Source organism: Oryctolagus cuniculus, chromosome 1 (assembly GCF_051225735.1).
Source record: "Oryctolagus cuniculus isolate XC-2025 breed Fujian yellow rabbit chromosome 1, ASM5122573v1, whole genome shotgun sequence".
Classification (NCBI taxonomy): Eukaryota; Metazoa; Chordata; class Mammalia; order Lagomorpha; family Leporidae; genus Oryctolagus; species Oryctolagus cuniculus.
The window spans coordinates 52281558-52305481 of NC_142867.1; the positions used below are offsets into that span (position 1 = coordinate 52281558).

At 49.5% G+C, this 23924-nt stretch overlaps 1 protein-coding gene across 2 annotated transcripts in view; it reads right to left on the reverse strand.

Annotated features, from left to right (window-relative positions):
* Nucleotides 1-23673, reverse strand: part of SPON1 (spondin 1) — a 316174-nt gene extending 292501 nt beyond the window's left edge. Inside the window, exons 1-2 of one of the 2 annotated variants that reach the window (XM_089311030.1) lie at nucleotides 23537-23673; nucleotides 3115-3221 (exon numbers count right to left, since the gene is read on the reverse strand). Coding sequence is in view for 1 of the 2 variants with exons in the window: in XM_002708823.6 (XP_002708869.1) it covers nucleotides 3115-3221; nucleotides 22104-22341 (345 nt within the window). In the remaining variant the exon portion in view is untranslated. Of the gene's footprint in view, nucleotides 1-3114; nucleotides 3222-22103; nucleotides 22797-23536 lie in introns of those variants that run through there. The other variant, XM_002708823.6, reaches the window with a different exon arrangement.
* Nucleotides 23674-23924: the final 251 nt, after the last annotated feature.

Here is a 23924-nt window from a genome sequence, read left to right on the forward strand (position 1 = left end):
TTCCAGACAAAAATCAACAAAGAAATATCAGAAGTAAACTACCTATAATCCAAACAGACGTAACAGACGTTAACAGGACATTCCATCAATAGCTACAGAGCACACATTCCCCTTATGAGCACATGGAACATTCTTATTTTTTGAGATTTATTTATTTATTTCAGAGGCACAGTTACAGAGAGAGGGAGAGACAGAGAGAACGGTCTTCCATCCGCTGGTTCACTCCCCAAATGGTGGCAAAGGCCAGAGCTGGGCAGATTAGAAGCCAGGATTTTCTTCCAGGTCTTCCATGTGGGGGACTATTTTTAAAAAAATTTACTTATTTATTTAAAAGGCATAGTGACAGAGAGAAAGAAGTATGAGAGAGAGAGAGAGAGAGAGAGAGAGAGAGAGAGAAATGTCTTCCATCTGCTGGTTCAGCTCCCAAATGCCCTCAACAGTCAGGGTCAGGCCAGGCTAACACTGAGCTTGGAACTCTATCCTGGTCTCCCATGTGGGTGGCAGAATCCCAAGTACTTGGGCCATCAGCTACTACCTCCAGGCACACTGTGGGAAGCTGGACAGGATGCACAGAGCAGCGTGGACTCACACTAGCCCTCTACTACAGGAGGGCATCACCAGCGACGGCTTAACCCTCTGCACCATAACACCGTCCCCTATTTGGAGCATTTTTCCGTGTATGGTTTGGTGGCATTAGCCACAATCACACTGTTGGGTAACAGTCACTGCCATCCATCTCCAGAACTTCGCTCATCTTCCCAAACTGAAGCTCTCCACCCCCAACAATGACATTCCATTTCCTTCCCCCACCCCGAGCCCTGAGCAGCAACAATTCCACTTTCCGTCTCTACAAATTTGACTGTTTTAGGAACATCATATAAGTGGATCATACAATATCTGTGCTTTTGCAACCAGTTTATTTCACTTAGCTTAGTGTCCTCAAGGTTCATCTATGTGGTAGCACGTGTCAGACTGCCTTCCTTTTAAAGGCTGAATAATATTCCACTGTGTGTGTGTGTGTGTGTGTGTGTGAACAAGGCTGCTGGGGACATGGTTGTGCAAACGTCTATTCATGTCCCTTCTTTCAATGCTTTGGGGTAAGCACCATTATGAAGTAGGTAAGTTTTGTGTTGGGGAGGTTCAGTTCACAGTCCTCTACCCCCAACTTTTTCCTTCTTAGAACTTCACTACTGTCACTCAGGCACCCTGGTATCTCATTTGTTGGAGTCTGATAAATGGTCCACACCTCCAGGTCAACAACTATCACAAGGCCAGGAGGGTTATATTTTAATACCTTCTAGGCTACAAGTGTGCATGGATCTTCTTTCTCCTATTGTGGCAGCCTCAATGATACACTATCCACATGCACCTGCACCAAGAGCCTGTTCAGTAGAGTAGGGAAGTCACAGTTTCTGGAATTAGCCCCGTGATGGAGGGATCTGGCTGTTCTGTTTAACACCCACTTGGATGAGTGATTCAATGTCTCCAGTTACAATTTGCCTGTCTGAATAATGGTGATAATAGTTCCTATGTACTAGTGTTGTTTGGAGAATTCAACCCAGATAAGGTAAATGAATTAAGATAAGATTCAGCTAAGATAAGGTAAAGGACTTAGCATGGTACCTGGCATAGGGTAAGTACACCACAAATATTGGCTGCTGTTACTATTATCATTGGGTCACTCCTCCAGATACACGCCAAGAAGTGCCTTGCCATAGAAAGGCATTGCAATGAGCATGAAGTGAATAATCTCCCAGCACCCCAGACAAGAGAAATTCTTTCTTAATTGCAAGGTTCAAAATCATAACATGGGGGCCGGCGCCACAGCTCACTAGGCTAATCCTCCGCCTTGCGGCGCCGGCACCCCGGGTTCTAGTCCCTGTCGGGGCGCCAGATTCTGTCCCGGTTGCCCCTCTTCCAGGCCAGCTCTCTGCTGTGGCCAGGGAGTGCAGTGGAGGATGGCCCAAGTGGTTGGGCCCTGCACCCCATGGGAGACCAGGAAAAGCACCTGGCTCCTGCCTTCGGATCAGCGTGGTGCGCCAGCCGCGGCGGCCATTGGATGGTGAACCAACGGCAAAAGCAAGACTTTCTCTCTGTCTCTCTCTCTCTCACTGTCCACTCTGCCTGTCACAAAACAAACAAACAAACAAACAAAAACAAAAAAAACCAACAACAACAAAAACCATAGGTACCAGAGATCAAAATGACACCCCTGGATGGGGAACATATTTTGGGCTAGGGTCCTCCACGAAGCCCACGCATCGCACCAAGTCCCCAGCAGCCAGCTGTGAGTGTCAGGGTTCTTCCTCAGATTTTTTTTCCTTCTGAGTTTGCAAATACCAGATTAAAGCGAACTGCCGAACAATGGAAATTGGAAGTGAGAAACGCTTACAGCACATTTGGCCAGGCCCCCTCCGAGGAAGGCTCCAATCCTTCCAGGATATGTTCTAAGCCTCTGAAAGGGGATGATGGTCCCGCCACTTCCCTTAGAAGAACATTCCACGGTGAAATATGACGCGCTGTCAGGGCCCTTGCCTTTGAGAGTCCTTTCTTCTCCTGACCCACTTTCGTCTTGCCGTGCCCTTTTGTGCAAAGTCAAACGAAGCCTCCCCTTGAGGGTGCTCGGCGCGGACTGACATTTAAAGACCATTACCACCTCCTAAACTCGGCCCTGTTCATTTAGCCAAGCAAAGCATGTTTAATTCTTTTAATCTTCCCTCATAAATCAGTCTCTACATTCCCGTAATAGTCCTTCTCCTGTGCCTTGAACTCCCTCCAGTCTGGCTGTCCTGAGCTCTCATTCTGTTTACTCTTGAGAATTACCAGTCAATCACAAAATGCCTGCCTGGGTTCCAAGTGCTCCCCCCAGCACGCCGGGCCGCTGCTGCCCATGAGGACTTGGACCTGCTGGCCTGAAGCAAGCTCTGCCTGGCGGCTTACGCTGCTCCGATGTTTCCCCCATCTACTGCCTACTTCATTATGGGACCTGCAGATGGACTTGGCCATGTGGCCAGTGGCCAAGGGGCACAAGCAACCCTCAGACACACTGTACTTGCCTGGCTTCTACATACAGGGCCAAGGAGGGCCACTGGATTAGTGTAGGCGGGGTCTTACCTGGAAGGTCCCAGCATGGTCTTCTTCCTTATCGCCCTCTCTATTCTCCTTGAGGGCAATCAATGTGAATCCTCGAAAGTAGGAAGGGGGAGCAGCAGAGAGAGTCACTGTGGAGAGAGAAGAAACGAGGTCATAAGCATGGGAGCCAATTGTGTTCCACTCGTCCAAAGGGACAGATGTGAGTTTTCCACCAACATCCCAAACCTGAGAGCCAAGGAGACGGCAGCAGTGCACAGCGGCTCACTCCGTCCAGCGCAGACCCTTGGCCCCTGTTGCCCGGCTCCCTCTTCATTTCAGAACCTGCTAAATGCCTGCAGGAACTGCTGTCTCACTGGGGAATTGTTGAACCAAGCAGGGCTGTGGTGAGTTCTCTCCCAATAACCACAGTCGATAAAGACTGTGCCGGAAATGCCATCCTGACAATGCCTAAGTCTACACTTCCATTAGATTGGCTCAAGAGAAAACTAGCTCTTCACAGTCCAAACTCCTGTAGGATGCCCTTTGTGGCACACACGGGGTGCTGTGCATTCTCCAAAACACATTTTCTTTTTCTAGCGGAAACTCGGCTAAGCCACATTCCCAGTTAGGTCTGTGCGTCCACACTCTGGCCGTAAAAGCATGGGCAGACACGACGCGTGCCGTCTCCAAGCCCGGCCCATACAAACTTTCCATCTGATTCCCCATGCCGGTTTCTCGCCTCTACCTGCTGAATGTATGGGATCCTCAAAAGGATGCCCCAGGGGAAAGAAAATGGAGCCACAGATGGAGGGAAATTGGCCTTCTGAATAACCTACTGAGGAGAAACAACCATAAGGCACCATGCATGAACTGGAAATAAGCTTACATTGTTGGCAGGATTTACAGCAGCCGGCATGATGACTTTGTTACATTCTTCCAAGGCAATAGTGGCCATCCCTTGCTTTGTATGCCCAACCCCCTGAGATGGAAATCTCTTATCACCGCTTTTCTGCAGCTGCAAAATTGCGATTTTGCAATTTTCTGGTGACTTGTCTTCACCCCTGGGCTGTGAGTTAATGCAGGAGAAGGGCTGGGTTTCCATTCTTTTGTGTCCTTAGCCCTTAGCACAGAGATGGGTATCTAACAGGTATTCAAGTCAAGTTTCTTGAAATGTATGTGAGTGAAAGTTACACTTCTTTAATGCCTGCATGCATGAAAGTGTTAGAATTCTGGACTTTAGATGGGGAGATACAGACAATTAGAACTTCAAGGATCCTGCCTCTCCTCTGATTTCATGAACAGAAAACCAAGGGACAAAGAGATCAACAGACACATCCAAGGTCATAAGACCAACTTAGGGTCAGACGTGAAAGCCCACGTTCCCCAGTTTGCCACTCTGCTCATGGCTTCACACACTGGACACTTCCATCATGAGCTTGACCTTCTACAAATATTGGCTGATTATCAGGTTTTTAAATGTTAAAAATCAATTCATTTGACACACAATATTTGGGTGATCATGATAAACAACCACCTGCTGGGGAGTAGCATTTAGTCCTCCAAATTCCTTAAGGTAGCTTCAGTCCAAAATTCCAAAAAAATAAAACCACTCTCTTAGCTAATGCAGTTGTGATCCATGAGCCACCATCACAATGCTATCATGGGGAGGAAGTTTAAAACACAAAGGGTATAAATTCTGTGCCAAGAGTGGTCAGTCTGTCCCAACAAAGTAAAGGCGCATTCTGATCGGCTATGGATGTCTATAAGAGGTTAGCTAGGAAGTAATGGAGACAGAATGAGAGACAAACACAATAAAGCAGAATAATGAAAGTGTGGTGCTCAGCCTGCTCAGCAGAAAATGATCACCGCACTGTCACGAGACGGAGCTGGGTCTCCGAGGGACAGACAGACAGGCGGGCCCCAAGCAGTCTGAGGCTCTCATGGTAGGGGTCAGGTGACCTTTTTAAAGCCATTATTCACAATCCTGGAAGAGGAGAGACAGAGAGCAGAGCAGTGGATATGGACCCTACGGAGCTGCTCCACCCATATTTCCTCCAATCCCTTTTAACTCTGTGAATGTGACCCTGTGGCTGGTGTGCCTGTGTTTTCGAGGGCCAGTACCTGTGGCTCTTTCCTGGATGGCCGTCCTCAGGTTACTTTATTATTTTTTAAAGATTCATTTATTTATGTGAAAGACAGAGAGAGAAAGAGAGAGAGAGAGAGAGCGCCTTCCATCCACTGGTTCACTCCTCAGATGGCCACAATTGCAGGAGCTGTGCCAAACCAAAGCCAGGAGCCAGGAGCCAGGAGCCAGGAGCTTCTTCCAGGTCTCCCACGCAGGTGCAGGGGCCCAAGGACTTGGGCCATCCACTACTGCTTTCCCAGGCCATAGCAGAGAACTGGATTGGAAGAGGAGCAGCCAGGACTCAAACTGGTGCCCATATAGGATGCTGGCACTGCAGGCGACGGCTTTACTCCCTACACCACAGTGCTGGCCCCCTCAGGTTACTTTAATAAGAAAGGTCCAACTCCCTTCCTTCAGGTGAAGACAACTGTGAAGGATATGTTACCCTCCCGTATGGCTGGGGTCAGACCGGAAGTTCCCTGCAGGATCTGCTGGGACCACGGGTTGCCAGGGGGCTTCCTCTGTCCCTGCTCAACTTTCCCCATGGCCGCTATCCCCTGAGAGCACTTGCTGAATACACGGCTCATCTGAAACTTTGTTATGAGTTAAATTGTGTCCCCTCTCTGCCCCTCCTCCTCCCCCTCCCCCATTTGTTGAAGCCCTAAACTGACATTCCTCTGAATGGGACCTTATATGGCAATAGGGTCTCTTGCAGAAGTAATTAGTTATGATGAGGTCACACTGGCTAAGGGTGGGCCCTATATCCAATATGACTAGTGTCCTAAGAAGAGATGCAGAGACACAGGGATAAATGCCATGTGATGACAGAGGTAGAGATTGAGGTGATGTTTCTATAAGCTAAGGAATGCCAAGGATGGTTGGGCAGCCAACAGAAGTCACCAGAGACATAGAGAAGTCTCTCCCACCAACCCCTCCAGAAGGAACCTTTATCTCTGACTTCTAGCCTCCTGAACTGTGGGAGAGTTGGTTTCCGCTGCTTTAAACCAATTGTGTGTGATAACACGTACAGCAGTCCCAGGAAGTGAAAACAGACAGTTTCTGGGGAACCCAACCTCAGATGGACAATCGATCCCTGCTCCACATCCCTGGCCTCCAGGAGAAAGCTCAGACTCTGCCTGCCTCTCAAGCTCCACCAGCCGCATTCTCATCCCCTGCTGCATACGTTCCGTCCTGGGCGTCGCTCCTGGTAGTTTCTAGAAAGTCATTACCATTTCCCCCTTCATGCGCTACATGGACAAGGAGAGTGTTTGACCTCCATTCCTGGCAAGTTTCTTGAGAAGCTAGCTCAATTTTCACCTCTTGTGTAATGTTACCTCTGACTTCCCTTAAAGACTGGGTGCTCTTTCTTGTGATTCCTGTTGAGATTAAAGATACCAACATAACAGGCAAAATAACACCATGTACTTCAAGGCATCAGAGCAAGGAATTATGGAACTAATGCATGTCAAGTCCTTACAGTCATGCCTTGGTACATAATAGGTACTCAGTAAACATTTTCTCTTGTTATTATCACAGGACACTATGTTTTGTGTTTATATATTTGTTTACACATTTGTTAGTCCTTCAAGGGCAAAACCCACCTTTGACTCCTCTCAACGATTAGCAGAGTTGATGTGCAATTAAACTTACTGAATAATGTTCATGGACTGGTGACTCAGCATGATTAAGGCTGTCCATTCTCATCACATTGATCTATAGATTTAGTGTGATGTAAATTAAAAATCCCAGCATGATTTTTTTGTGTGTGAGATATTGACAAGTTGGTTTTAAAACTGATGTGGCAACACAGGGGTCAAGGCTCTACAAGACAATCTCGAGAAAGAAGTGCAAAATTGGAGGGCTTACACTACCACACATCAAGACCTATGCAGTTATAGAAATTAAGCCAGTGTACTATAGCAAGGGAAGCAAAATGAGCTGGTTGAACAGTTTGCTGCTCAGAAAAGTTGCACAAATATATGGAAACTCAATTTATGATAAAGGATGTACCACAGAGCAAAGGGAAAAACATGATATTTTCAATAAATTGGGGCAGGACAACTGGGTAGGCCATATAGAAAAAGGTGGATCCTGGCCCTTAGCTCAGATCATACACAAAACAAATCCCACACAGGTTGTAGAGCTAAATGTGAAAAATAAAGCAATACAGTTTTTAGAAGAATGCATAAGATAAAATGTGAATGACCTTGAAGTAGGAAATATGTTTAAAAATACAACTGAAAGACGCACTGACAATAAAGAAGATATATAAATGCAGATGATATCAAACTTTGGCTCATTAAAAGACTCCATTAAGAATGAAAAAGCAAGTCACGGTGTGAAAGAAAATATCCATAACCACATGACCTACAATTGACTTGTATCCAAAATATATTAAGAACTCTTTTGGATCAATAAGAAAAAGACAGACAATCCAAAAGACTAAAATAGGCAAAACATATGAACCAAAATTTATGAACCTTCACAAAAGAAGGTATCCAAATGGCCAATAAAAATGAAAAGGTTCTTAACTTCATTAGTCAACACAGGAAATAAAAATTGAATCCACAGTAAAATGCTTCTGCATATCTACCAGATTGCCTACATTTAAAAGAATTAACAATATAAAACGCTGGAACTTCCACAAACTGTTGATGAAATTACAAAACTGTGAAAATTAGCAAACTGTGCTAGAAAATTTTTTAATCAAATCTTTTAAAATATATATGTATTTAGTTTCAGCTAATTAAAAGCCAGAGTGACACAGGGACAGAGAAAGAGAAGAAAACAAAGAGAGAAAGGGAGAGATAGAGATAGAAATAGAGATTTTTCCATGTGCTGGTTCACTCTCCAAATGGCTGCACCAGCCAGGGCTTGACCAAACTCAAACTCCATCTGCGTCGCCCATATGGGTGGCAAGGGTCCCACCTTGAGCCATCATCTGCTGCCTTCCCATAATGCATTTGCAGGAAGTTGGATCAGAAGTAGAGTAGCCAGGACTCTAACCAGGCGCTCCAATATAGGATACAGGTACAGGCTTAACCCACTGTACCTTTGGCAGTATTTACTGAAGCTGCGTGTACACTACCTTATGACCAAGCAAAGCCACTCCCGAACCAACAGAGATGTAAGCACATATGCACTGAAGGCTATCTCTAAGAATGTTTTCAGTAGCATTATTTGTAGTAGCACTCAACTGGAAACACTCCAGTGTCCATCAGCAGTAGATATATAAATTGTGACATGTTCATATAATGGAATGCTTTATCGTAATGAAATGAACAAATTACATAATCCTGAGTGAAAGAAGACAGACATAAAAGAATCCAAATGGCATGAGGAAATTTATATAAAATTCAAAACAGGTAAAATAATCTTTAGTCCCCCAGATCAGGTGAGTGGTCATATAAGGAGTGCAATTTGGATGGGGCACAAGAGGGGCTAGTGGGACTGCTGGTCCTGTTTTGTTTCCATGTTCAAAGATTGTCTTTTATCTATTATTTAAAAGGTGAAAAGATAGAGACAAATCTTCTGTCCACTGGTTCAGTTCCCCAGTGACTGCAATAGCCAGAGCTGGGCTGGGGTGATGCCAGGAACCCAGAACTCAACCTAGGTCTCCCACATGGTTGGCAGAGACCCATCTACTTGAGTCATCACCCTCTGCATCCCAGGGTGCTCATTAGTAGGGAAGCTGGAGTCGGGAGTGGAGCTAGGACTCAACCCCAGGCACTCAGGTACAGGATGCCCTAAGCACGGTATTCACAGTTGTACTCAACGCCCACTCTATATGCTCTGTGTCTTGTTCTGGGTTCTGGTTACACAGGTACATTGAACCGTTATCATTCACTAAACTGTATGAGTGTGAACTTATCTTTGTGTAGATTATATTTTGAGAAAAGATGATTAAAATTGCTCTTTGAATGATAAACATCCTTTTTTTTTTAAACAATTGTGCAATGCACTTAAACAGCTAATCATAAACTCAGCTTCCCAGAATGCCACTTTCCTGTACATTCTAGAAAACTAAGGTTTTACCCTATCTCATTAAAGAGAACACACGAGACAGATGCTCTGGAAGCAGAACTCCTTGGAAAGTTTCAATTCGTAATTATCACTGGTGATGATGTTATTACACAGTGTAATTTGAGGGAAGAGAGAAGACCCTATTCCTCCAGAGAACCCCATTATATGACTTCCTCCTGAAAGGCACAAGTGTACAGCATGTTCTGAGTCCCAGAAACAACTGAAGATGACTGCTTGGCAATAAATAATAGAATCTTCCCTCTAATGACTCCTCCCAAGTGCCTCCCAAGAGAGGCCATTAAGAGATCCAAGAAAGTCAAGAAAAATGCTTACAAAGGATTTAAAAAAAGAAAGACCATTCAGAGCTATCCTGTGAGCACATGCAGAGACCTGATTAAGAGCAAAGATTTAGGATTAGAAACCTAGAGCTCATGCTTATTAATTATGTGACCTCTGGCAAGTTACCTAACCTTCCTGTTTCTTCATTTTTAAAGAGATGTTAATTATATTGCCTTTCTTATAGGAATGCAGAATGGATTAAATCTGCATTTAGCACAATGCTTGGCACATATAAAGGATTCCAGAGCTGTAGCAGATGATGGTGTTAGTGATGATGACACTGGAGGAGAAGATGATGATGAAAATGTTGACTATGATGATGAGGGTCGTGAGGCTTGGAAGGCTGATTCACCAACAGCATGTTTCAAAGAGTTGGCCCTCAGGGAAAATGATTGAACGTCCAAAGAAAAATCTAGTAGGCACCAAAGAAGGACCACTGGGGAGACTGCAAATGAGATAAATGTTTTTGGGGTGTTCCTTCCAGGGCCAGTTTACAGAATACCTGGGTAAATCCTTATAATAACCTCAGTCTTCTTACAACCCATCATACCTAAGATGGACAGTTTACTCCTTTCTGCTCTGGTCTCTCCTCTGAAGTTCTCGTGGGTTACCCAGCATAATATGCCAACCGTCCCCATCCTTGCTGAGTACTTGGTCTGTGCCAGTCAGTACTCTAGCCCTGGAGACAGACAGAGAAGACATGGTCTCTGCCCTCTAGGAGCACAGAGTCCGACAGTGGGAGACAGAAAGTACGTCAACAGGTATTTCTAGAGCATGTACTGGGTGTCATGGAGGGATGACACTGTGTTCTGGGGTCCCACAGGAGAGCAGGTTGCAAAGAGGAGGAGGCACTTGAACTGCAGGGTGACTGAGGAACAGGCTTCCCAGGGGACAACAGCGTGCCAGGCAGAGGAAAGGCCTGATGCCCGTGTCGGCCTAGAAACCAGAACCAAGTCTGCACTTCACAGATCGCACACTGGGAGGGAAGGTGTCCTGTGAGAAAGACAAGCAGACGGTAGATGCTCCAAGGCCGGCAACGCCTTGCTCAGAAGTGTGGCCATCACCCTGCGTGTGATGAGGAAGCACTGAAGGATTTGAGTTAGGAAATGTCATTTTCAGATTTACGATTTAGGAAGATCAGGCTAGAGTGTGATTATTGAATTACAGTCCCGCCCTAGAAGCCACCCTGGGACAAGGGCCTCTCTGGTTTGCTTTGTTTGTACGTAGACTGACATTTCACACTGGAGGCTGACCTCAGATACTCACCTAAGGCAGGGTTACCCCTATCCTTGAGTATACTTACAATGTCAATATTCCAGTTTCACTTCATTCTTAAATTCCATTCTGGAACTTGTTACCCAAAATTCCATTCTGGAACTTGTTACCCAATTCACCTTCTATGTCTATCACCCTCACTGGATGTTGTCTGGTTCCATCACCCTCCTCACTCTGCTTCATGGGTCTCAGAATCTGAACCCCAACCTCAAGGTCTTGAATCAGGTCCCAGCTCTGCCACATGACCATTTCTTGCCAACCACCTGCTATATGTTACTGACTTGCCCCAATCTTCACACCATAAACCTCAATCATAAGCAATCTCAGTTTCTGCATTAATTTATCATAGGAGGTTATAAAAACCAATGAGTATTAAGCAAGCCACAGTGGTCTCCTCACTCTGCACAACCTCCAGAGCTCTGGGAAGCTGTAACTCACATGCTTCACTGAGATTGGCATGATTCAGCCCATCCAGTCAGAATTAGGCAGAAGACTTGGAGGTGGTGGTGTGGCAGACAGGAAGAAGAGCTAATGACCCCAAAGTGAACAAGTGTGTGTAGTAGGGTTGGATCATGCTGTTCCCCTGGGTAGCCTTCTTCAGTCCAGGCTCTCAGCATTCCCAGGCAGAGAAGAATTATTCCAAATTAAAGATCATGACTATTTAAAATTATAAGGGCCACATCTCTACATTGGATGTAGCTAACAGACTATGGTTCAAATTTCTCTCCGTCATGTGTAACTTTGGGCAAAATTTGACTTCTCCTTGTCTCAGTTTCCTTAGCTGTAAATCATCAGTAACAGTATTTAAATGAATTTGAAATAATAAGTATATCAACGTGTTTGCTAAATCAATAAAATATATTAAAAAACAAGTGCGCTTCCTCTAAGAAACGAGGATCATAATTATCATCACATGGATTTGTCATGAGGATTAAAGCAGATAATGAGCATGAGGCACATTGCAGCAGCTCAATAAAAGTTAATTCTTTTCCCCATGTGTTGCCTCATCGTGGGATAGTGCAGAGCCAGACAACTAGGCCCTGGGCTCAACTGTATGTGGATAGGAAGAATGGGAAGGACATTCCTGGGGAATTGGAGTTGTGCAAGCCAAGAGAATGTAACTGGGAGTAGGGGGTGGGCAGGAAGCCTTGGGGGGACTCCGACCACTCCCCCCACTCTGACCCTGTGATCCCAGGGGCTGCCAATCATGGTCCCCCTCTCCCTCCTGAAATACGAAGTCACACAAGTGACTAGGACCCAGGTCTAATCCAGCGCCACATGCCATTCCCCTGGGCGTGTGACTCCAGCTGGACTAATCAGTTTAGAATTAGAGGGAAAGGGCTTTTCTTGTGGTCACAGAACCAGCGAAGAGGCTTTTCCTTGGAAATTGTTGGCAGCTATTGCCCTCGGTTTGGAGAACGTTTATCTGCAGAATGAAGAAACAAGGACCACAGCCAGGAGGTAAAGGACGGGAGGAGCTAGACAGAGAAGGTGGAGGAGACAGGGAAAGGACGGACGGAGAGGGAAGGGAAGACAGAGGATAAAGAGAATGGGAGAGGGAGACCTAAGGACCCTGCTGGAGTCCCTAGATGCATCTGTGCCTGAAGCCAGACCCTCCCCAGGACTTTCCAAATATGGGAACCATGTTCCACTTTTTGCTTCAATAGTTTGACTTCATTTCTCTCACTTGCATTGGAAAGAGTCCTGACTAATTTGGAGGCAAAGAAAGAATATTTCTGCTTAGTATTTAAGAATTATCAGCAGGCGAAGGAGGCGGTAGTTAGGACTAACCTGAGGTGGCTGACCAGGACTGTGGCAGTTGGCACGTCAAAGTCACTGGGGTGGGGGTGGGGTGGCAGAAGCTGAGTTCACTTCAGAACTATTCAACTAGAAGTCAGCTTCAGGAAGACTCTGAGGGCTGTCAGAGGGCTTTGTCCTGAGCTCTGATCTGCTCAACATTCTTAGTAATCTCTTGATAAAAACTCACAAGGCCTGCTTATCAAAACTGTAGATAATTCAAAATCAAATTTTGTGAAGTCACTCAGTGACAGAAACCAGATTTCCGAAAGGCTGACGGTTCCAGGGGTGGCCCCAGACATGCTGGACTAAGCCTGATGGGGAACCGCGCGGAATCTTACATCCAAGGACTGGTGCACCAGCAGAGGTTAAGGAGGCTGCAGGCCTTCCTTCCCAGCAAGTCACAAGGACTGGAGTCGACTGGGAGTTCCGTGTGCGTCCAGACCACAGCACAGCTGTCTAAATAGCGAGCACAGCCAGGCCAGCTCAACACAGGGTCCGGGAGAGGGAGATAATCATCCTGCCATGTTCTCCCCTAGCAGAGCCTATCTGGAGTACACAGTGTAAAAGAACGTCAAACAGCCTCCTATGGAGAATTATTGAAGACATGGGCCAGAGAGAAGCCGTAATAGCTGTTTGTACACAGACACCTCAAGAGCTGACAAAAGGCCAAGGGGAGGCCTCATTTCAACCGACCCCCTAGGACAGAACCTGGACAGACGTGTGGCAGTTACATGGGAGTGAGACCTGGACAGAAAAGGTACAAGTAGGCCGGCCCTGGCTCAAGCTTCCCCGACCTGTGTGTTCCGCCACCAGCAGGAGGCCCGTGGTTCTCCTCTCCTGATCACGCTGCTGCCCCGCCAGCAGAATGCTGCAGCCACACTGGCCCTGAGGACATTCTGCTGGCCATGATACGGGTGTCCCACAGACACTGGACAGGACAGCGATGTGACCAGGTGCTAGGGAATGTGGGGCAGGGCCAGGACAGGTGGTCATGGGGAGGCGTCCTCACAGAGAAAGGACCATCTTTTGGCCACTTTATGTCTCACCATCTGCGTTTTTATTTATTTATTTTTTACAAAGAAAGTCTATAGAGTCCTGGAAGCCAGCTCTTTCGGGAAACCCAGAAAGTTCGTGTTTGCTTAAAGCTCTCCAGGTGACGCTGCTGCATACGCGGGTCTGGTAACCATCACAAACGGTTACAGGGAGTCACTTGAACGATCTGCATCCAGCTTGTGTCTCTGCATGACTTCTCCATATACTCAGAGCCGAAGCCTAACATTGGGAGCCCCTTCCCTTTGCCCGCTGTCATTCTGTCTCACCTCTGCCCCGTCCATGTTGGAGCTTGCATCCACCCATACAGCTCTCTCTTCCCTCCCAACAATCTCCACCCCACATCCAGGCCATCTGCCTGCCTTAATCTCTAGTCAATGCCCAGGGCGCAGGGCCCGCTTTCTCCCTTTGAGCTCCTTGCCTGCTGTCCGCCCTCCCTTTCCCTGGCTGACAGACACTCTTTCCCATTCTTCCAACCAGCTCTCTCCCAGAGAGATCACACACCAGGATTCTTAGTTTACATGATTCATGAATTCATTCAATGTCCAAGCACTATTCTGGGTGCTGAAGATAAAATAGCAAATAAGAAAGATGCAGTCCAGGGCCCAGCATTGTGGCATAGCTTTGTGCAACACTGGCATCCCACATGGGGGCAGATTCGTGTCCCAGCTGCTCCACTTCCAATCCAGCTCTCTACTAATGGCCTGTGAAAAGCAGTCCAAGATGGCCCAAGTGCTTGGGCCCCTGCCACCCACGTGGGAGACCTGGATGAAGCTCCTGGCTTCAGTCTGGCTCAGCCCTGGCTGCTGTGGCCATCTGGGGGGACAGAACCAGTGGATGGACAATCTCTCTTTGTCTCTTCCTCTCCCTCTCTGTAACTATGTCTTTCAGATCAACAAACCTTCAAAAAAAAAAAAAAATCCATGAAGACAAAGTCCTGGCTCTCATAAAGTTTCTGTTCCAGCCGAAGGAGGCACCTGACAAATGAGACCATTCCAGGGAGTGCCTGAGGGCCATGAAGAAAACGCAATCACACAGTCAGGCAGAAAGTGCTGGGGAAGGTAAGAGACGGGAGGAGGAGGAAGAGGAAGGGCCACGGAAGGGTTTCTTGTAGCACCTAGAATCACTATTTCAGTTTATTGTTCAGCTTCCAAGCCCGCCTACTCCTCTGTACTCCTACCCCCACACGTGCTGATTGGTTCTTGGAACCCTTCCCTGCTCTCACTCAGCCCATGAGACATATTTGCAAATACCAAAACCCCAACTGTAGGTAGGGTTCTCATTATTTCCCACGGACTTCCCGGGCCTCACGCAAACCAATAGATGTGGGTAGGCCCCTGTTTTAAGCTTCCCTGAACCTTCCATGAGAGTGTTGCAAATTCTGTGAGAGTCAGAAGCCTGTCTGTCTAGAGCATGCAAAGGCCTTCTGCTGGTATCACCTTGCTCCTTCCTCCGTCTGAAGAGGGAGCCTCAGCTCCAACCTACCCTAAACCTTCTATAAAAGCAGGACATTGTACACAGCCACGAGCAGGCCAGTACCACAAAAGGCTTTGATGTGATGCAGTAAAACCCCCTGACCCTGCAGGTGCTCCAGGAAGGGTGCATGTGGTGTCATCAAGCACAGCTGCACACTGGTAGAGAAGAAAGAACAGGAGGCAAATACTGCTTTAAATGACCTGGGGCACCTGCCGCCCATGCAGTGCACACACGTGCCTGAGTGACATGAGCCCATCAGTCCCTCACTCGTCTGGTAAGGATTCTGCACCTGCAGGTCAGTGTCCAAGGAGGAGCAAAGGAATCACTTCATTTGCTATTCAACTAAAGAAACACGGACGCGCTCTGATGCTGGAGAGAAAACATAAGCGCTGGACTTACTGAGAAATGCCAATTTGTTTCGAGTCTTCGCTAACAGAAATATCTGGAGGGGTGCATAAACACGGCTAGATTGAAGTTGGTACAATTTCAAAGGATTTTTAAGGAATAATTTGACTGATAGGATTCTTGCTGTCTGCAGGGCCTCTTGACTTTAACCCTCATGTAAAATGGGAATTCACTCATCCACTCACATTATCCCTCTCATTTCCATTCTCAGTGCACATTACAGCAGGTTCTCTGCCCGCATTACTCCTCTTGTTTTACTCACAGTTGCCTTCATTCCTTTCTTTCTTCACTTTTTTACTGGGAGGGGTTGGGGGGAGCAGGATGGGACAGCAGGCCACCCACAGATGCTTGCATGCATCTACCCACACACACACACATGTGTAAACACACACCAGCACGCCTTCCTCTCCTGAGTCACTTGGTTGTAACGTCGGCTCACGGGCCGCTGACTAGATCCAGCAGCCACTGAGGGAGAAAACACCAATTGTTGTGTTTCACGTGACTATGCATTAAAGCATGTGACAGACAGCTGTCACTCCAAATGAACTTTATTTTTAAAAAACAAATCCCTCCATCAAATTTTAACTGGGCATATGTTTCCCAGCCTCCCTTGCAGCTAGCTGTGTGCTAACATGACTAAGCTGTTCCCAGCACAATGTGTTTAGAAGTGCTGTGTGCATGGGGCCAGCACCATGGCATAGTGGGTAAAGCTGCCCCCTGTGGTGCCAGCATCCCATATGGGTGCAGGTTTGAGTCCCTGCTGCTGCATTTCTGATCGAGCTCCCTGCCAAAGCACCTGGGAAAGCAGAAGATGGCCCAAGTCCCTGGGCCCCTGTACCATGTGGGAGACCTAGAAGAAGCTCCTGGATCCTGACTTCAGATTGGCTCAGCTCTGGCCATTGCAGCCATTTGGGGAGTGAACCAGTGGATGGAAGATCTTTCTCTCTCTCCTTTTTTCTGTAACCCTGCCTTTAGAATAAATATTTTTTTTAAAAAGAAGATGTGTTGTGTGCACTGTGTCTGGGTTACCTCACTAGAAGCAGGCTGCTTTATCTCTCCTTCCTCCCTCCCTCCCTCCCTCCCTTTCCCCCTCCTTCCCTCTGCTACCAGGCCAACTGGAATTCAGATATGGTGGGAGTGAGCTGGCTGTGACCATGCAGACCACCACCCTGAAACGGTGTGCACAATCCAAGTGAACTCCAGCCATGTGATGCTCATTTCATCTGTTAACAGATAATTAATAGAAATAAGTGCAAGACAGAAAAATTAATTTTAACAATGCTTTAAGAATATATACAATTATTCCAAAATGCAATCAACATGAAAACTGTTGGTGAGAAGTTTACCCTTTTCTCTTACTCATACTAATTGCTCATCAATCTTTGTAGACGTTGCAGCGTATCTCAGCTCTGAGGAGCCACTTTTCAGGTACTGACAGCTACCTGTGGCTAGTGGCTGCCCATGGGACAGACAGTGCTAGAAGATGGCAGAGAAGCAAGATAGAAGGATCCTGGGTTCCTGGATGACCTTGTGGAGCACAGCTTTCCATCATGTTAGAACTACCTGTTTAAAAAGACAACTCAGCATTTTTTAAAAAAGATTTATTTATTTGAAAGGCAGAGATACAGAGAGAGAAGGAGGGAGGGAGGGAGGGAGGGAGGGAGGGAGGGAGGGAGGAGAGAGAGAGAGAGAGATATCTTCCATCTGCTGGTTCACTCCCCAAATGGCCACAATGGCTAGAGCTGGGCCAGGCCAAGGCCATGGCCCTGGAGCTTCTTCAGGGTCTCCTACGTGGGTGCAGGGGTCCAAGCACTTGGGCCATCTTCCACTGCTTTCCCAGGGGCATTAGCATGGAGCTAGATTGGAAGAGGAGCCGCCAGGTCTAGAATCGGCATGGGTGCCGGTGCTGCAGATGGAGGCTTAACCTTCTATACCACAGTGCCGGCCCTTTCAGGCTCTCTTTGTAACATGAGCTTAGTCTACACCATGACCAATACAACATAAGAGGTTTTCTTTCCTCCACAAAAATTGATATTAACCTGCACCTGATATTCTGTATAACAAGCAAATGGAGAGAGTGTGGCAGTGAAAAGCTGTTGAGACATAAGCCCATGTTTGTAACTACGTCAGCAAGGACAGCCAATGGTTGCAACTGAGCCACCTGTGTATAGTGAAATACTCCAGCTTTAAGCCTTGAAAAATTCCAATTAGATTTACTCTCATCTTTGTGTTTTATTTTCTGAAACTCAAAAAAATAAAGAATTCCACAACCATTAAGCACCAGATAGACAGTATCTTTTAACATTTATTATCAAACGGAGCTACATACTTACTGAAAGTGGTACGAGTTAAAAAAAAAATCACATTGAATAAAAAGAGCTGAATGGTGCAAGAAAAGTAGAGGAATGACAAATTATAATATCATCAGCAACGCTTGATTTTAGAACAACACTACAGACGAATAGTTTATTTTAAAGATCTCATCTAGATTCAGTTTCTCTGACCCTGCACGTGTTCTTTTCAAGCATCTACTTTTATGGGTATGGGCACAGCATATCCTCACGTAAAAATCAAGAAGTCAAATCAGGTCGCTTCCCGCAGGTAGTAATCTGGTTCTGTTTCCCCACAACCAAAAGGAATTGGCTAAACTGCCAAGGTTCTTCATGGCTCTCAGTGAGTCCTCTGGTTTAGGGGGAAACGTAATATCGAAGCCCAGGAAAAGGAAAGGTACAAACAACAAGGCCGCACTGCTGTATCACTTGTGTCCTAAGCTATGTCACTTACTATCTTGATTTGTGGTTGCTGTGTTTCTCATGAGCCGACTCACCAGCCAGAGGGCTCGGGGTAGCTGAGGTCTTTCTACTCCCAACTCAGTGTACTGAGTTAGCAGGAGAGACCAGCAGGAGCAGATTGAGGCGTCAGACAGACCTGAGCGCCTAGGCTGACTCCAGTGATTATCAGCTGTGTGACCACCAGTAAGTGACTGACCCCCCCCACCCCAGACTCAGTCTTCTCATCTGGGAAATCAGAGCAAGCTGCCTCCAATACCATAAGGAGTGTGAGAAGAATGTAACACAATGTCTTCCCGGGCCTTTGCTGCTAAGTTCTATTTCCAAAATAATCATCTCAAAAAAATGTTAAGCACTTACTCTGTGATAAATTCCTTAGAAAGAGATTATTTCTAAGTCTCCTAGCAAGGCCTGGGGGAGAAAACCTCCAAATACCCTCATTTTATAGGTGGAGAAGTGGTGGCTCAGAGAGGTGCAGTGACTCTCCTGAGGTCACCCAGCGACCATGTGATAGACAGGAATTGCAACCAACTCACCCAAGAGCAAAAGCCCATTCCACTAGGCTGAGGTGCCGTTCCTATGGACAGTGTGTGTGTGCCAGAGTGGGACAAAGAAAGATCCAGCAAAGCCACTTTGAAGGCCTCCGAAATTCCTGGTTGAGACTAAATCCCCCAATTACATTTGATGTTGGCCCAGCTTTTGAAAGCTCGACCTGACATTCTTTTCCCATCTGATTCCTGGACACTTCCCTTTAAAGAGCATCTCAGAGAGGCCACACTCATTAGCCAGGGTCGGATTTTATTTTCCTAATAAACAGACATTTGGTCAGACAAAAAAAAAAAAGCCTCTTATTTCCAATCAATTCTTCAGCATTTCAGCTGATTTTCTTCTCTTCAGCTTGAAATTGTAATCTGGGAAAGGCCAGTCCTGCAAATTGTCCTCCTCTAAGGGGAGCCCCTCGAGGATCCTCAACTTGCTATTTTTAATCACTGTAATCTCCTTTGCAAAGAGGCCCTGGTCAGAAACAGAGCAGGCCTTTCAGAGCTTGCTAAAGCACCAGTACTGTGAGTGGGGGGACGGGACGGAGGGGGGGTGGGGAGGGAGGAGGCTGGGGGGGAGGGTGGAAGAGAAAGGGCAGTCAATCCCATCCTAACCACTCGGAAAACCGGATGCAGGCTATGGAAGAAACCCCATATATCACTATTTGCAAAGATAGTGACTATTTCATTCCAGTTGGCAGACCTGTAGGCTAGGCGCAGAGCGCAGGAGCTAACTGGGGATGAACTGGAATCCGGGGGACACAGATTCAAGATGGGAAAAGAAGCCCTTGATTCCAAGGATTGTGAGGGCGCCTGATTCAGGAAGCCATGGAAAAGCACCTGGAACACCAGGGGAGTGTTAGCTTCCGCAGCCCTGAGCCCTTGGGCTGAGCAGGACGCACTGGGTCTGCATTCACAACATTATTCTAAGAAGGGGCGAGCCAACAGAAAACGCCGCAAACTAGGCGAGCGACCTCCCTTCCGAACTTTGAGGGCTGGAATTCGGCTTGCTCCTAGCAGTGTGATTCCTCAGAAGACCGCAGCATGTTCTGCAAGGGTTTCCTTCAAGATCTCCCAGCCACAACAAAGGAGAGACGGTGAATACCCAACCTACAAGCTCTGGTAGGAGCGCCTAAGTCCAGAGAGCAGAAGATTCAGCTAGACGGCAGGAGCCCTCCCCTCCCCGCAGCCCGGCTCCCCACCTGCTAGCCTGGGCGTGGTTCTAGAGCCTCCCCAGTCCCGCGCCTCCCTCCCAGGTGCTGGGGCCACCTGCAGCCAATGAGCGGCCAAACCCGGGATAAGCGGCCGGGAAGAGACGCCTGGTAGGACACCTGGCCCGAGCCGCAGACTAGCCTAAGTCACTGAGGAAATCTTGGGTTTAAATTAGTAGCAGTCTTAGGCAAGCCTCCTAGTATCATTCATTCAGTTCATCCATGAGGACCCAGATAACCGCCATTCCCTGGTGGACACAGACTGGGTAACAGATCCACAGACACCCCAGGCCAAAACTCCGATCAGGCTCCCGCCTCGATTATTAACCCAATAAATGCCTCACATCCAACTCCGACTAATCGGCATGCTCAGGCACACCAACCTTTGTACGCTCCTTTCTCCCTACAACCTCCCGGAGACGTTGGAGAGACACCCAGTGATTTCTTTTTCTACCTTGGGTAAAATAGGTTCGGAGACTTTAAAGCTCTCGCACAAGGCCGCACAGCTGCTAAACCCAAGTTCGGATGACTCCAGCCTCCACCTCTTGCTCTACTCGGCGAAACCGAGGCAGTTCCCCCCAGGGATCCCACATCCCCGGTGTTGGGGCTCCCGACGGCCTCTCGGCCCCGCGGAGTGGCTGTCCCTGCGCCGAGCCGCGCGCTCCCCCCGGCGCTGGGCTGGGCGCTCTCCACCAACTGTCTCCCTCCGCGCACCTAGAGCACGAGCGCGCAAGGGGCAAGAACCCGCTCCTGGTCCGGTGCCGAGGGTGCCGGCGTGCGGCAAGCGCCGCGAGCCGGCACTAGGTAGCCCCGGGTGGAAAAAACTCGGGGACACGAACCCAGGACAACGGGCGGAGCGTTCCGAGAAGGGTGGCTCGGGCGCCCGCGGACACTGCCCCAAACTTTCTCTGTGTTGCTCCCGCCGCTGCCCCCGCGACGCTCTCGGGGTGGGGGTGGGGGAGCGGTAGCCCGGAGCCCATCTGCCCCCTACTAGGTGCGCCCCCATAATGACCTCCTCTTCCCTGCTTGGCACCAGAGCTGACCTAGGAAGGGGCGGGGGTGAGGGAACACGCGCCCTGGCGGAACCCCAGGCTGTCCTGTCTCCCACCGAGAGAGGGACGGCTGCTGCCCGGGGAGGTGGGGGGGAGTAGGGGGACGACCCTGACGAGGAGGGAGGCGGGGGGCCGTGGGGATGGAGTCAGGGGTCTTCAGGTCGGTGCGGGTCGAGCCCCCTGTCCCATCCAGGAGGCGCTCACCTGCTTGGAGACCCCCCCTCCTTGCGCTCAGCTGAGCGGCGCCCGGCGCGACATCCCCGAAGCGCGGAGACTTGGGGCTGCCAGAGCCAAGATCCCTCAGCCTCCAGAGAGCAGGCCTCGAAATGGGGCTTCCCCTTCCGTCCTCAGCAAGTTCCCCTTCCCGCCCGCAACCTACTAGAGCTCATTGGGAACCCCGATCCCCCTGGGAGCCTGTCCTGGAAAGTCAAGGTCCGCTCCCTGGCCTGGGACCTCCTCCCGAGGGGACCTCTGGAGGGAAACCGGCGTGACTGTCCTGCTCGCGGCCGATCTCCCCCACGGTTGGAAGCGGGGAAAGCTCCCTGGTCTGGGACCCCACTGAGAAGACCGGGGTCCCCTCCTTTCAAGACACCCGTCTGGAGAAAAGCGGGTCTACTTCCTGCTGCCGACGGCCCAGGGGAGACGCGGGGCTCCCTGGGTCGGGCCGGGGTGACGCGTGGCTCCCCCTCGGCCCCGCCCGGGGACCGCCCGTCGGAGATCCAGGCGGCCCCGCGACGGCCCCGGACGCGGCTGACTCCCGACCCGCGCCGAGCTCAAGGCTAACAGCGCTGAGGGCAGCCAGGACAGAGAGGGCCCTGGTGGGGCTGCGCGGGCACCGTGCGCCTGGGGACCGCGCGCCCTCCTCCGGCACCGCGAGGTCGGCGCCCTCCGGGGCCAAGTCCCGCGCCCCGCGCCCCGCGCCCCCAACGCCACGCGGGGCCACTTACCGCGGTAGCTGGTTCCCGGCTTGTAGAAGTCGGGGTCGCCCTCCACGCGCAGGCTGAACTCGGTGTAGCCCTCGCGCCGCGTGCCCTGGGCGCGCAGGATGCGGCTGCAGTAGCCCTCCGATTTGGCCACTTTGTCCAGGGTCTCGTCGGAGAAGGCCAGAGCTGCGGCCAGGGGCAGCGCCAAGGCCAGCAGCGCCAGAGTCCGGCTCAGCCTCAGGGGGGCTGGGGACAGCCTCATCCTCGCGGGGCCCCAACTTTGCGCCGCGGCCGTCCGCCCTCGCGGCGCGACTCCTGCCTGCTGAGGTCCCGGCCGAGGCGAGACCCGGCGGATCCCCGGCGGGGAGAGGCAGCTGGAAGCCGGCGCTGGCGAGTCGCAGACCGTGCCCGCCTCGGCTTGGCGGCTGCCGAGCTGCGCTGCGCTGCGCTGAGCTGAGCTGAGCCGAGCGAACGAGCGAGGGAGGGCGGCGGCGAAGGAGCGGGAGGAGGGCGGGCTGATTTTGCCCAGATCCCTGAGCGCAGCGCTGTTTTGTTTCCGAGCTGGCGATTAGCGGGGCGGCGGTGTTTATTCTGCGACGCTGGATTCCCAGGGTCTTGCGAGAAAGTCATAGGATACAGGGACGCTTCGGGCTCCGTCCCACCACCAACCAGGCTCTTGCCCCCAACCCTGGCCGCCTCCGGACCCTGTAGAGGACAGCGCCGGAGGGAGGGAAAGCCTGGACTAGCTTTTGCGATGCGGCCACTCTGTGCTCACCTTTGGCACTCTCACCAGCGCACAGCAAACATTACATTCCTTCCCTTCGCTTATAGACCTGCAAACTGTGGCCAGCTAAGGCAGGGTTAAGGGGACCGGACGCTGTGGCTCCACCGCTCGCCCTGTGGCCGTTCTGGAACAGGTGGAGAAGGTGCTAAGGGAGTCATTCCCTGGGCCCAGACCCAGCGCACTTTTGAAGTTTCTATGGAAATGTTTTAAAATCAGAAGAAAAAAAGTTCAGGTTGAACAAAATGTCCTGTTGCATAATATTAATATATTCGTCTTGATACCCGCACGGTCATAAAATGTGATGTTTAATATTGTTTTATGGGGGAACAGGTCCCCAGGGCAGAAGTGCCGTGCAAGTTCTCATGCAGCCGGGAAAGGCGAGGAAAGGTTCCAAGAGGAGCCTGTGCTTCCTTGGCCTAGATTTTAGGTAGGCTCTCAATGGCAGGGGGCAGACCTTCTGCGAGGTACTGAGGCTGAGGATTTTCAGTGGGGCAGGGCCTCGGGCACCATCCCAGGCCAGAGGAGAGAAGCCCCCAGGAAGGACTCTCCCCACGGCAGCGAAGTTATCCTGGGGGCAGAGCGCCATCAAGCCTCAGTCCTGCCATCACCCACTGTGAGTTTTGGGAACACTACTGGACCTCTCCACACTCACTTCCTGCTCTGAAGAACTTACCCACTTCCGGGAATGGTGTGCCCCACAGGAAAAAACTGCTTGCAGGGCCTAGCAGTTCTTTGGAGTTCCTGGGTTGATTCTGGCTCTAGCACCTGACTCCAGCTGCCTGCTAATGCAGACCCCAAGAACCAATGGTGATGGCTTAAGTAACTGGGCCCCAGTTACTCATGCAGGTGACCTGGATTGAGTTCCTGGCTCCCAGCTTTGGCCCCACCCCAGCCCATGTAGTTCAGGTCAATTGGAAAGTAAATTAGCAGGTAAGAGTCTCTCCCCACCCCACCCCACCCCACCCCCATTTCTCTGCCTCTCAAACAAATACAAATTTTAAATGATTTTTTAAAAACCAGTTGCCCCCTTCCCACACCCTCTTAGAGAGACCTTAGGCCCC